Source organism: Miniopterus schreibersii (genome assembly GCF_964146895.1).
Source record: "Miniopterus schreibersii genome assembly, chromosome: 7".
Taxonomy (NCBI): Eukaryota; Metazoa; Chordata; class Mammalia; order Chiroptera; family Miniopteridae; genus Miniopterus; species Miniopterus schreibersii.
Window position 1 is genome coordinate 58,606,229 of NC_138108.1, and position 12,652 is coordinate 58,618,880.

The 12,652-nt window shown below is 35.3% G+C and overlaps 1 protein-coding gene across 2 annotated transcripts in view; it reads right to left on the reverse strand.

Annotated features, from left to right (window-relative positions):
* The window catches only part of EPC2 (enhancer of polycomb homolog 2), a 98,385-nt gene that overhangs the window by 60,588 nt on the left and 25,145 nt on the right, over positions 1 to 12,652 (reverse strand). For both annotated transcript variants that reach the window (XM_081142293.1, XM_081142292.1), the window contains exon 2: positions 12,020 to 12,179. In XM_081142293.1, coding sequence (XP_080998419.1) covers positions 12,020 to 12,179 — 160 coding nt within the window. The remainder of the gene's footprint in view (positions 1 to 12,019; positions 12,180 to 12,652) is intronic.

Here is a 12,652-nt window from a genome sequence, read left to right on the forward strand (position 1 = left end):
AACGTGAACTGTAATCAACAAACTGTTGGAAGCTCACTGTGTACAAGTCTGAGAAAAACTCCAGGGGGACCCAGTAACTGGGGTGAGAGTGGGGAGTGGCACACTTCGGTGAGTTTTTTCCTCCAGGAGCTCTACCGAGTCCTCATGGTGAATATTGGAGAAAAAACCCCTCCTGCTTCAGGCAGGAAGAGAAGAAAAAGAGCCATTTGAAATATGCCAGAGCATTTTGTTCTGCTCTACAAAGCAGGCACTCAGGAGAAACTATTTTACCAGAACCCAACCTTCTGGGATTTTATCAGAGCCTAACTGACCTGGGAGAAGGGAAATACCCAACTCCAATCCCCTCTAGTCATCCTGCCCCACATAAGGTGAGGGAAAAACTGAAAAGCACTGGTTAAGTTAACAGTCCAGGGCCAGGGGCTAATCTTAAGATTGAGACCTAATCATAAGGGTATAGAATGCTTCCCTTCCACCCATACCTTACCACTACACATGGCTAAAGTCCTATTTGTCTCCATTCCTTTTACCTACTATACCATTGTCACTTTTCAACAGAAAATTACAAATCACAATAGGAGGCAAAGAACCCAATTTGAAGAGGCTGAACAAGCATAGAACCAGTGTTAGATATGGCAGGAATGTTGAAATTATTAGATCAGAAATTTTTTAAAAACTATGATTAATGTTAAATAGGCTTTAATGGAAAAAGTAGACAACATGAACAGACAGATGAATAATGTAAACACAGAGATGAAGTCCTAAAAAAGAATAAAAAGAAATGCTAGAGATAAAAAATATTAACAGAAACGAAGAATGCCTTTCATGGGCTTATTAGTGGAGTGGACATGTCTGAAGGAAGAATCTCTGAGCCTGACAATATGACAACAGAAATTTCCAAAATTGAAAAGAGAAAACTTAAAAACAAAAAATTTATTAAACAGAATATCCAAAAACTGTGGGACCATTGCCAAAGGTATAATATACATGTAACAGGATTACCAAAAGGAAAAGGTAGACAGAAAGGAATAGATTCAACATCTGAAGCAATAATGACTGAAAATATCCCGCACATTAATGTCAGACAACAAACCACTAATTCAGGAAGCTCAGACAACACCAGGCAGAAAAAAAGGCCACTACACCTAGCCATATCACATTGAAATTTCAGAAAATCAACTATAAAGATAAAATTCTGAAAGAAGTCAGAAGGAAAAAAAAAATCTTACCTATAGAGAGAAACAAAGATAAGAATTAGATCTGAGTTTCCTCAGAAACCCTGCAAGCAAAAAGAGAGTAGACTGAAATAATTAAGTGTGGAGAGAAAAACTCACCAACCTAAAATTCTGTACTGTATGTAATTATCCATCAAAAGTGAAGAATAAAGAAAGACCTTTTCAGAAAAACAATAATTTAGGTAATTTGTTGCAGGTAGCTCTCCTTTACAAGAAATGTTAAAAGAAATTCTTCAGGAAAAGGAAAATAATATAGGTCAGAAACTTGAATTTACATAAAAAAGAGCGAGCCCTGGGTATGAATAAGTAAAGTAAAAAAAAAAGGTTTTACTTTTCTTACTCTTAATTGATCTAATACAGAGCAATTTTATGCAAAATAATAGTAACAATGTATTTGATTATGTAGACTTATGTTATTATAAGCAAAAGGAATGACAGCAATGATTCAAGGAACAAGAGGGAGAATTCAGAAATATTTTGTTGTTATAAGGTACCTGGCACTACCCAGGAAGTGATATAGTGTTATTTGGAAGTGAACTTGGATTTATCTGTAAATGTATAGTGAAAACTCTAGGACAACTAAAAATGATTTTTTAAAAAGTAAAATTGATATGCTAAAAAAGGACAGAAAACTGAGCATATAAAATACTCAATTAAAGCCAAGAAAGGCAGAAAAAATAACAAAGAATAAGGGAACAAATAAAAAACAGTAATAAACATGGTAGATATCAATCCAACTATGTCAAAATTGCTTTAAACATCAATTGTGTAAATACAGCAATTAAAAGAAATCGTCAGAATGGTAAAAACAAGGCCTAACTTCTTATCTACCAATAACCCCACTTTAAATATGAAGACACATATAGATTGAAAGGATGAAGATATATCATGATAACACTAATCAAAAGAAAGGGGGAGTAGCTGTATTAATTAACCCAGAGCTGAGTTCTGAGCAAGGAAAGTTATCAGGGATAAAGAAGGGCATTCTATAATGATAAAGGGTCAAACTTAAAGTAGATATAACAGAAAACCTGCAAAGAGATACTGAGCAGTTTTTTTCATAATTACCCTAAATTGGAAGCAACCAAGCAAGATGTCCTTCAATAGGTAAATGAATAAACAAACTGTGGTATATCCATACAATGGAATATTACTCAATTGTAAAAAGAAATGAACCATGAAGTCACAAAAATACAGAAGAATCTTAAATGCACATTGCTAAGTGAAAGCAGTATGAAAAGCCTACATGCTGTATAACTCCACCTATACCACATTTTGGAAAAAGCAAAACTACAGAAATAGCAAATGATAGTAAGAAAACTGAGTAAAAGGAACCCTATGCGCTGATGGTGAGAATGTAAACTGGTACAGTCACTATGGAAAATAGTATGGAGGGTCCTCCAAAAACTAAAAACAGAACTACATACAATACACAAAAATACTATGTTGAAGAGACACCTGCACCTCCATAGCAATAGCATTTAGAATAGTGAAGACATGGAAATAACCTTAGTGTCCACTGACGGATGAATGGATAAAGTTGTGGTATATATACATATAGTGAATATTATTCAGATATTTAAAAAAAAGAAAAGAAAAGCCTGCCATTTGGTCAACATGGATGAACCTTGAGAGCATTATGCTAAGTGAAATAAGTCAGACAGATATAGTATGACCTCACTTAAATGTGAAATCTTAAAAACAAACAAACACCAAACTCATAGTAAAAGAGATGAGATTTGTGGTTACTAGAGTTGAAGGGAGGGCAAACTGGATGAAGACAATCAAAAGGTACAAACTTCCAGTCATAAGTAAGTACTAGGATGTAATGCACAACATGATGGCTACAGTTAACACTGCTATATGATATGTAAAAAAGTGTTGAGTAAATCATAAGAGTTATTATCAAAGAAAAAAAATTTTTTTTGGTAACTGTATGAGGTGATGGATGAAACTTTGTGGTAATCATTTCACAACATATGCAAGTCAAACCATTATGCTGTGCACCTTAAACTTACACAGTGCTGTATGTCAATTATATCTCAATAAAACTGGGGGGGACAGGAATTCTGGAATCTGACTGCCTAGTTGAAATTCTGGCTCCCCTTGTTACTAGGCTGTGGGGAAAGGCTCCTAAACCTCTCTGTTATTTACAACAGACCATTACAACCTGTAAAATGAAGGAAATAACTTTACCTACCTCATACAGTTTTCATGGGTGTGAAATACAGTAAAACATACAGACTACTAACAATATTTGGCTAATCATAAATACTCCATATGTATTAATTATCATGAGATATTATAGAACCACACCTAAACATATTCCATTTCCACATTCCACAGCTGGACAATTAGTTACAGTCAATTCTGTTCTCTCTTATCTAGTCAGTTACAAAATACTGTTCAAAATATGGTTCTCTAAATCTAGACCTCACTAGCTCTTGCCTAGAGTTTTGCAGATGTGGTTATGGTTTTGTAGCACCGGGTTAGATGTTGGTAGGGGGTAGAAAAATGTCGAATAACAATGGATGTTCTAACAGTATTTCATTTTATTTTTCAAATAATCACGCAAAGTAGGTATGACCCCCGCCCCGCCAACAGAAGTATCTAAAACTCTAGATGAGCCAGATACCTTGACCTAAGTTAACATAGTACCAGAGTTAAATAAGTACCAGAGCTGGAATGTCCCATTAATATCAGGTTATACATACTTTGTTTTTTGTTTTTTTAAATATATCTTTATTGATTTCAGAGAGAGGAAAGGACAGGGAGAGAGAGAGAGATAGAAACATCAATGATGAGAGAGTCACTGATCGAGCCCGCAACCCGGGCATGTGCCCTGACTGGGAATTGAACCCCGACCGCCTGGATCCTAGGTCGACGCTCAACCGCTGAGCCATGCCCGGCTGGGCCATACTTTGTTTCTTAAGCACTCCAGCAATTAATACCTCATAGGAAGGAAAAGCAGGGAAAAACAGAGAGCATTTCCTCATTAAAACTAAAGTTATAAATATGCCCTGAAAGGACATAAATACTGGCATCTTACAAATTTTGTATCTCAAAAAGATTATGTAGCTGGATTAGATGAGACTGTAAATGTCTCTTAGTTAAATCAGACTTTATCTAAAAAGAGTTCTTTGCATACTAGCTCTTGAAAAAAATAATAAACTATTAACTTTTTTAAAAGCCTAAAATCCAATTCCTTGAAATTCAAATTATATTTTACTAATGCAAACTACTAACTTACTAACATACAAATTTGTATTTTACTAATATAACAAAACAACAAATAATCTGGGTCTAAAAATCCTTAATTAAAGTATAAGCAAATAAAAACCTTCAGTACTGGCTTGCTTCCCTTACAGACTCCTGTTGACTACTGAAAAATAGAAAACTAATTCCTTGTAATATTTTAAAATTTTAAACAATTATTAAAGTTATTTAGTAACATGGAAAAATGCTTACTATTACTATGGGAGGAAAAGCAAAAGTCACAAATACACACACACACACACACACACGTAAACAAAATACAATGCCAATTTGGGGAAAAAAGGGAAATACAACTTTTACCTATGGTTTAATATTTTCTGCAATGAACATTTTACTGTTCATTAGAGAATAAGTCAACTTCTCAAAAAAATTAATAAATAAATCCCAAACTAAAACCAGCCAATTTTCTTAGTTTTTTCAGAGAAACAAAGGAGATTCTTAACTTAGTGATGAAAAACAACTACTTTTCAACAAGGTCTAATTGGGGGTAGAGGTGGGTGAGAGTGGCTTTATTTAACCTCCATGGGTAATAGGGGTCTTACGTTCCTACACTTTTGATTAGTTTGACTTTACTGAAGAATGTCAGTAAGAAAATAATTATTTTAATCACTAAAATATTATCATCTTGAATTATTTAATAAACATAATCATAAAGCCTTTTTAAAAAGATTTTATTGTTGAGTATCACAGATGTCCATCTTTTACATCACTTCTATTATCCATTTCAGACTCCTCTGAACAATCATGACAGGTACTGTTAAGCAGAGAAAATAAAGCCCCCATGACCAAGGTCCTATGCAGTCTAATTCATTCCACCCAAAGCAAACTTTATTGCTTGCCAAGCACAGTGCTTAGTTAGAGGTTTTAGAAATCAGTACCTGCCACACAACCCTTTCTTAACTTGGGGCTCCGTCTATTAGGGTTGCAGGATTGTCTTCAAAGATGGGCTGGACTTGGAGAAAGCCAGGACACCCAGAGGAACCAGAAGAAATTCTCTAGCTCTGCTCAGTTAGTTCCCAGAGGCCAAAGGACTGGACTGATCCCTTATTTAGAGTGTGTGTGTGTGTGTGTGTGTGTACCTGTGCACATGTGTGCATGTACTGGAAAGAGTATTTTGTTTAAAGGCTCAGTTCATATTGCTACCCTAGTAGCTTTCTTCCCCAGTATCTTTGATTGGTAAAACTTAAAAGGTTTCTTTAAAAAAAGTAGATCTTAGGCCTTTCCAAAAGCTAATAAAATTCACTCCCTTTCACTGGAGCTCCTCACTACCCTAAGCAAAATTGTAAAATGTGTTTTTATTACTCTTATGGCTCCCTTTCTTTCAAGCTTTTTCTCCTGGTACCTTACCTCATCCCCATGTACAGTAGTCTTCATTTATTAAGCAACCCCGCCAGGCCAAACCAGAAAAATGTCATAGCTGGTGTTTGCATCTTTCACATCCATGACTCCCTTTTCTATTATCAGACAACCTATCATCTATCCTGCAATTTATCCATCAAAAAAAGGAATACTTTATTCCCACTGTTGATACTATTATCAACCACACATGAATGGTAATGGATTTCTGTTTAATGTGCACCAATATTTGTATCTTATAACAATGAGGTATGACTGAGAAGCAGAATATCAAAGTTAAGCAGGCACCTTCGAGAGCCAGATGGCCTGGGTTTGAATTCTGACTCTTTCACTGCATTACCTTGGGTTTTTTACATAATCTTCCTTTAAAAAGGAGATAAAAATATTAGCTGCCTCATCCAAGATTCCTTTGTTTTTTAACATATGTAAAACACTATATTAAAATATTTTATTGTGCTTTTTACCCACAGCTGTAGAAAAAAATTTTAGTCTTCTATTAAAATTTTCAGAAAATAAGCATATGAGAAAATATTTTTATAGATAGGCAGCCCATGAAATTATACTACTGGGGTAGATGGGAAGAAAATTTAGTCTTTTACAGTAGACAGGGAGATAGACAAGATGCTAAAAGGTGTCAACTCTCAGGGTGTTGTCACTGAAGAATCTTCCATGGAGATGCTAGTTGCTAGGTGAATGTGTTGAAGGCCTATTTCTGGTAACTCGGATTAGCACAATCACAGTATCTTCTCTGGCCCCACAGAAGAGTTCTGAATGCTCCAGTGCCAGGAAACATGCACTGAAATAAGCACCTTAAAACCAACACTACTTTTTTGCTCTATTAATTACATCATGCCTAAAATATATACCACTATGCATCAAATTTACCCCTTACTACAGTATCTTTATTATCTCTCTGATTTCTTTAACCATGGTCTTTAATCTATTGCACTGTTTTATTCATAGTACCTCAAAGAACGTTTTGTCATAGTGGACGTAAATAAATGCATATAGTTCCCAGGGGCACTCTCCTTGTACCCAAAACTCCTCTTTCATCTCTCTATCCCAGACTGCCAAATGATTATTTTGCTTTTGCCCAAAACACCTGGCATTACCTTAATATTTAATATTTTCTGAGTTCTGGGGTTCCTCCTCCTTCCTGGATTAGTAGCTACCCAGATAATGGTCTACCATTTCAGCCCTAGTACCCATACTCACTGCTTTATCCAAAGTCAGGAGAGTCAGCCCAATCTTGAGAAGAGAGGAAAATTCTGAATGTGAACTGCCTTCAGTGCCAGGCCTTGCTCACTGTCCCTGTTATAATCCTTCTAAATACCCCAACCTGGAATCCAGCCTCACCTGGAATGTGGTTCTTCACAAATTTGATACAACCTGCTTTTGTACTTCTGACTCTGTTTTTCTAGTGTTTATTTAAATATGTGATGTCAGCTCATGGGATTTGTGCTCAATTTGATTTCTTAATGCATATCCAGTGACATTTTTACAAGAAAATGATGTTCCTAAAATGCACCCTTTTCACCAATAAGTTTTACTGTATAACAAAACAATACTTTTCATATGAGACCTTATCCAACTCTTTCCAATCAAAACATGTTTGTCTGGCCAGGGCTAAGGGTCAATTACAATCATTTTTGTTTCATGAGAATAGCAAAGGACATTCCAAAGATAATGGGATTGAAGCTGGGTGTTAGGCCAGAATCTGTCTCACTCTTGCTGAAAACCTAGTGGACTATACAAGTCCATTTTACATTAAATGGGATTCTTCTTCTTTTCCCTGTGTATATTGGTCAGCATTATCAGACTGAGAAGGAGCCAGCTTAAAGTGTACTTTAGTATACAGTAGAGTACACACACGGGCACTTTGCCAGGGCTTACGATCTTGGCCACAGACACAAAACAGCAGAATTCAATTTCCTTTGTGAGAGTTCCTCCCCCTGCCTAACATAATAAGAGGGCTACCCCACCTATCCTTTCTCCTGAATTATCCTTTTAGCCAAGAAGCAGGTGAGATGTTCTACTGATTTGTGTCTGTAGGTATAATGCAGTGAAGGGGAAGCGAAGCCTCTGATTAAAACAAGGACTCCTGTTGCCAAGAACCATCTAACTGAGTTAAAAACTAGACACAAATTAACTTCAGAATATTTATGAAACAATATCTCAAGTTCCTTCTTGTTCTAAAATTCTGAGATACCTAATGTCGACTATAAAATATTATCATATTAAATAAAAGGGGTCATAGGAGCTCAAAACACAGAACTTATTGCAACATAAACAAAGTTATTTCCTTAAGGAGAAAAGTTTAGATCCTGAACTTAATGAAATTCTTAAATGCCAAAAGGAATTCAAGAATTAAAACATCTGAGTTGAAGTACCCAAAGTAAATCTGTTATAACAGTAAGTAAAATGAAGGCAGCATTTTCTACATATGTCACACAACTGATCAATGTGTAAATGAACAAGAGTTTGAGTATCTTGGTCATCAAAGACTATGTGCTTCTAAGATGCTTCCAACCTGATAAGAATACCCAGATGTGTTGTGATTAAATAACTTCCCTGAATACAATATGGGTGACTATGGAGAACTGGTACTAAAAAGGACAGGAAGGAACAAGTTTTATCTCACATCCCTACCGAAGCTGGAGTCATTCCACTCCCAACTCCTTCTTGGCTGACACTTTGGTGAATAATAGAGCTCACTTTTAACTTCTAACTTGGATCCACATGGCAGGTCTCTCAATTTCACTGTACACACCAATAATTTTATTCTTATATTTGATTCTGTATACAATTTTGAGTCCTACAAGACTGATGTCTAAAAACTGCCCTGATGTGTATGTATGCTTTTATCTTCAACCATCCATTCACTCACTCATTTTTTACTCAGCAAATAATTGCATACCTAACCACATGCTAAGTACTATACTATGTAGTGAAACTAAAAGAAAAAAATTCCCCTGCTCTCAAAGAGCATTATGCTTATTGAGCAAGAGAGGGCAACAATCACAACTGAAAGTGGTCAATGCCATACTGAGGGTGTGCACATGACACAGTAGGGCTGGAGGTACATAGTACCAAGGGCTTAAAGGGGTCAGGAAAAGGCTCCTAAAAGTAATCCCAAAGATGAGACTTGGAGAACAAGGTGTTTTAACAAGTAGAGGAGGAAAGTAAAGGGCTATGTGAGGCCATAGAGGCATTAGAAAATAAGACATAAGTCAAAGAGTTGCAAGGAGCTCATTATTGTAACTAAGTATGAAGAGTTACAGGAATTGGGGGAGGGGGGAAGAGTACTCAGACTGTAGGGACTATATGGTGAATGAGTTGGAACTTCTGTTACTCAGGAGTTTACAGTCAAGAGAAGGAAACAGACTCTCCAACAGTTCATTTCAGTAAGGTTGGTGTCATAGAGGAAGAACACACAGGGAACTGTGGCTGGACAGGCACAAAGAAGGGTCTTAAACATCATACAGAGATGTTAAATTTTTATCCTATATGCAACAGAGAGTCTTTGAAAAAGTCTAAATGGGTAATAATTACAATAGTGGCAGTATGAACAATGGACTGGAAGACATGAAGCTAGAGCAGAGAGACCAATAGAGGTTTCTGCCAAAGCCCAGGCAAGCAATACAATGGGCCTGCAACTAGGGCCACCTTACTGTGGCAATTCTGCAACGTCTTTTTCTAGCCAGGCAAATGGGGATTCTTTCATATCTATCATTAAAAGAAGAAAAAGAAAGAAACTTCTGATAATATTGCTCTGGATTTTCAAGGACTTAATAAAAAATTGTTGTACAGTATAAAATTTTATAGTATAGTGTGTAGAATATATATGTTCAAAGATTAAAAGATTAAAAAGTTAAAATAATTGTTATTTTTATTCCATGTTTTACAATAATAAACTAAAATACAATGAAATAAATTAAAAAAATCAACACAAGATGAATGTTTATTGCATCCAATGGGCCTGATCCAGAAGATTACACCCAGTTTCTTGGTTTCCAAGGATGGTTTTTACAAATGGTCCTGTTGTCTGGCTCTACTATTATTAAAATACAAAAAAAAAAGGATACTTTGGCTTGACAAATTCTTAAAATTCCTATTGTGAACAGCTATCTCCTTCCTGATGCAAAGATAAGGTAAATTCAACAAGCTAAAGGGACTCAAAATTAAAGAACACAGGAAACATAGCACAAATAATTTTTGCATGTGTGTTTCTCTTGAATGCTTCAGAGAGAGAAAAAGTCTCTGGAAAATGGTTCTAACACCTAATGGCCTTCTAAAAGCCATTTAAAAACAAATGAATCAGTCAACAAACATGCCATTTATTGAGCATCTGTAAGCCATGGGCTTTACTATAAAGATACAAAAAGAAAACAAAACAAAGTCTTCTGTCCTTAAGGAACTCACAGCTAAAAGGAAAGAAAGAATGGCTGCAAATAGCTGCAATGACATGTGGTGAGTCCTCTAATAGAGGTATGTACAAGATACGGAGATAAGCAAAGAAGAGAAGTGGAATGAGAAAAGTCAGAGTAAGCTTTATAAGCGAGTTAGGTCTTAAATGAGCTATAGGAAGGGAAAGAAGACTTGAATAGCACATGCAAGGAATTGTGAAATGTGGAGCAAAGCAAATGTGTATAATTTTTAGTTAGTCCCTATGGTACAGAGTGAGGGGAAGAGCAACAGGAAATGAGGTTAACAGAACAGTCAGGGAGTAAATCACAAAGTACCTTGTATTCAAAATGGAGAATCCGGCTATTACTAAATTCTGTACTAAAATCTAAACTGCCATCAATTACAAATGCATCATGATTTTATGTTCAGAAAGAAAGGGAAAAAACCACTTCATGCTGGAGTCTATTAGGAGGTTTGATAGTATACTCCTACATAAAGCTAGACTACCACAGGGCAACCTCAGTGTAAGATAAGGAAATAAACTGGCCATGCAGAAAGGTAAAGCAAAGAACTCTGTATTTCTCCACTTGCCCTTAGGTGGAAGGGGGGGGGGGGGAATCTCCCCCTGAGAACTAAACTCCAAGCAGGTCTATAGTCCAAACTAAAGCAACCAGTGTGGTCCAAAAACAAACAAACAAGCAAAGAATTTAAAATGGTCTCAGATTGGTAGTGTCTTCAGATGCTGGGCAGAAACAAATGTAAATTCTCTTTAGATAAACAAGATTTCAATCCAGGACAATAGCAATTTAAAATGCAATCTTATTTCAAAGATAACAAATAAAAAAATATGTATCTTAGTATTGATTAAAAAACAGATCTTATAGTCACAGTCTAAAATCTGGAGATGTTTCAGAATTACTTGAGGAACTGTTAAAAAATTCTTATTACCAGGCTGCATACCAGAGATTCTCAGACAGGTAGGCCTAAACAGAGTGCTGGAATCTCTATTCTAACAAACTGCCTGAGGGTGTGTGCGCGGGCATGTGTGCGTGTGTGTACATGTGTGTATGTGTAAACACTATTAGACAAGACACTAGCACGTCTCTGAGGAATCAGTTGAAAACTCCTACTATAGACAATAAAGAACAGTAGGATTTTAAGCCAGAGCGTAATTTGATCAGACAGGTATTACAGGAAGACCACTCCAGTGCTGGTGGACCTTTTGAATAGATATATTAGAAGGGGGTAAGGACAGGAGATAGGGGGGTAATAATATAATAATTAGGAGATTATTAAAATAGTTTTAAGGCAAGAGATGGTGATCATTCAACTAGTAACAATGAATAGAAACATGAGAGTATCAAGGAGGCAGAATGAGAATTTTATAAAAACTAGATGAAAGTAGGAACTAATTCTAAAAAATTTCAGAATGCACACCTAATTGGCATTATAGCCATTAGAACTTTAAAAATAAATCTTATTTAGGTACGGTAATCCACCAACTTTTAGCTGTATAATAAAGTATAAGTGCTATGCAAAATCCTATACTACATAAACATCAAATGTTCCAAATGCAACTAACACTCAAATGATCTCCAAGTTCAGATATAAACACAGAGAAATTTTATTCTTTAACTTTTACATTTCTATTAATCAGTGTATATAAATTGGAAAATTAAAATCTCTTTGGGTAAAAGAGAGAAAGGATTTTAAATTACAAACAGAAAATAATGAATTAACAAACTTACGCTGAATATGAATGAACTGTTTTGGTTGTTTAAACTCTCCTTTGTACAAGCGATTGTAATAGTTGACGTTGCTCTCTGCCTCAGGAACTGGAATGACCATGCTTTCCTTTTTCTCTCTAAACACTTGCTGTGCTGAAATAGCTCGCTGTAAGTGATGTTCCTGGAAAATGTAAAGTAGGCAACATAAGTTGTTTTAATAATGTTACTTCAATGCATGATTATATTTAAATTTTACTTTATTTAATAACAGCAAGGTGCTTTAAGAATCAATTATAAATAATCCCTTTGCCGCAGACTTACAGAAAACATTGCCATTGCTCTCCTTTAATATTTGTGTTCATACTTAGACAGCACCTTAGATTACTACAATTTTAATAAACAGAATTTTTAAAAGATTAAATATATACATATTGACAAACTAGAATTTAACATCTTAATTACAAGAAAATCAATCCCTTGTTTGCTAAAGTAATTGAGGTGTTTGTCACCAATACCAAATTACAAATAAATATGCAAATGACAGAAAAATAATTTTTATTGAAAATTTTATGTCTCTCTTGCATTTATATAATCGAAACTTCACCAGTACAAAATTCTGGATAATTCAAAGAAAGATAAAATGATGTTCAACAG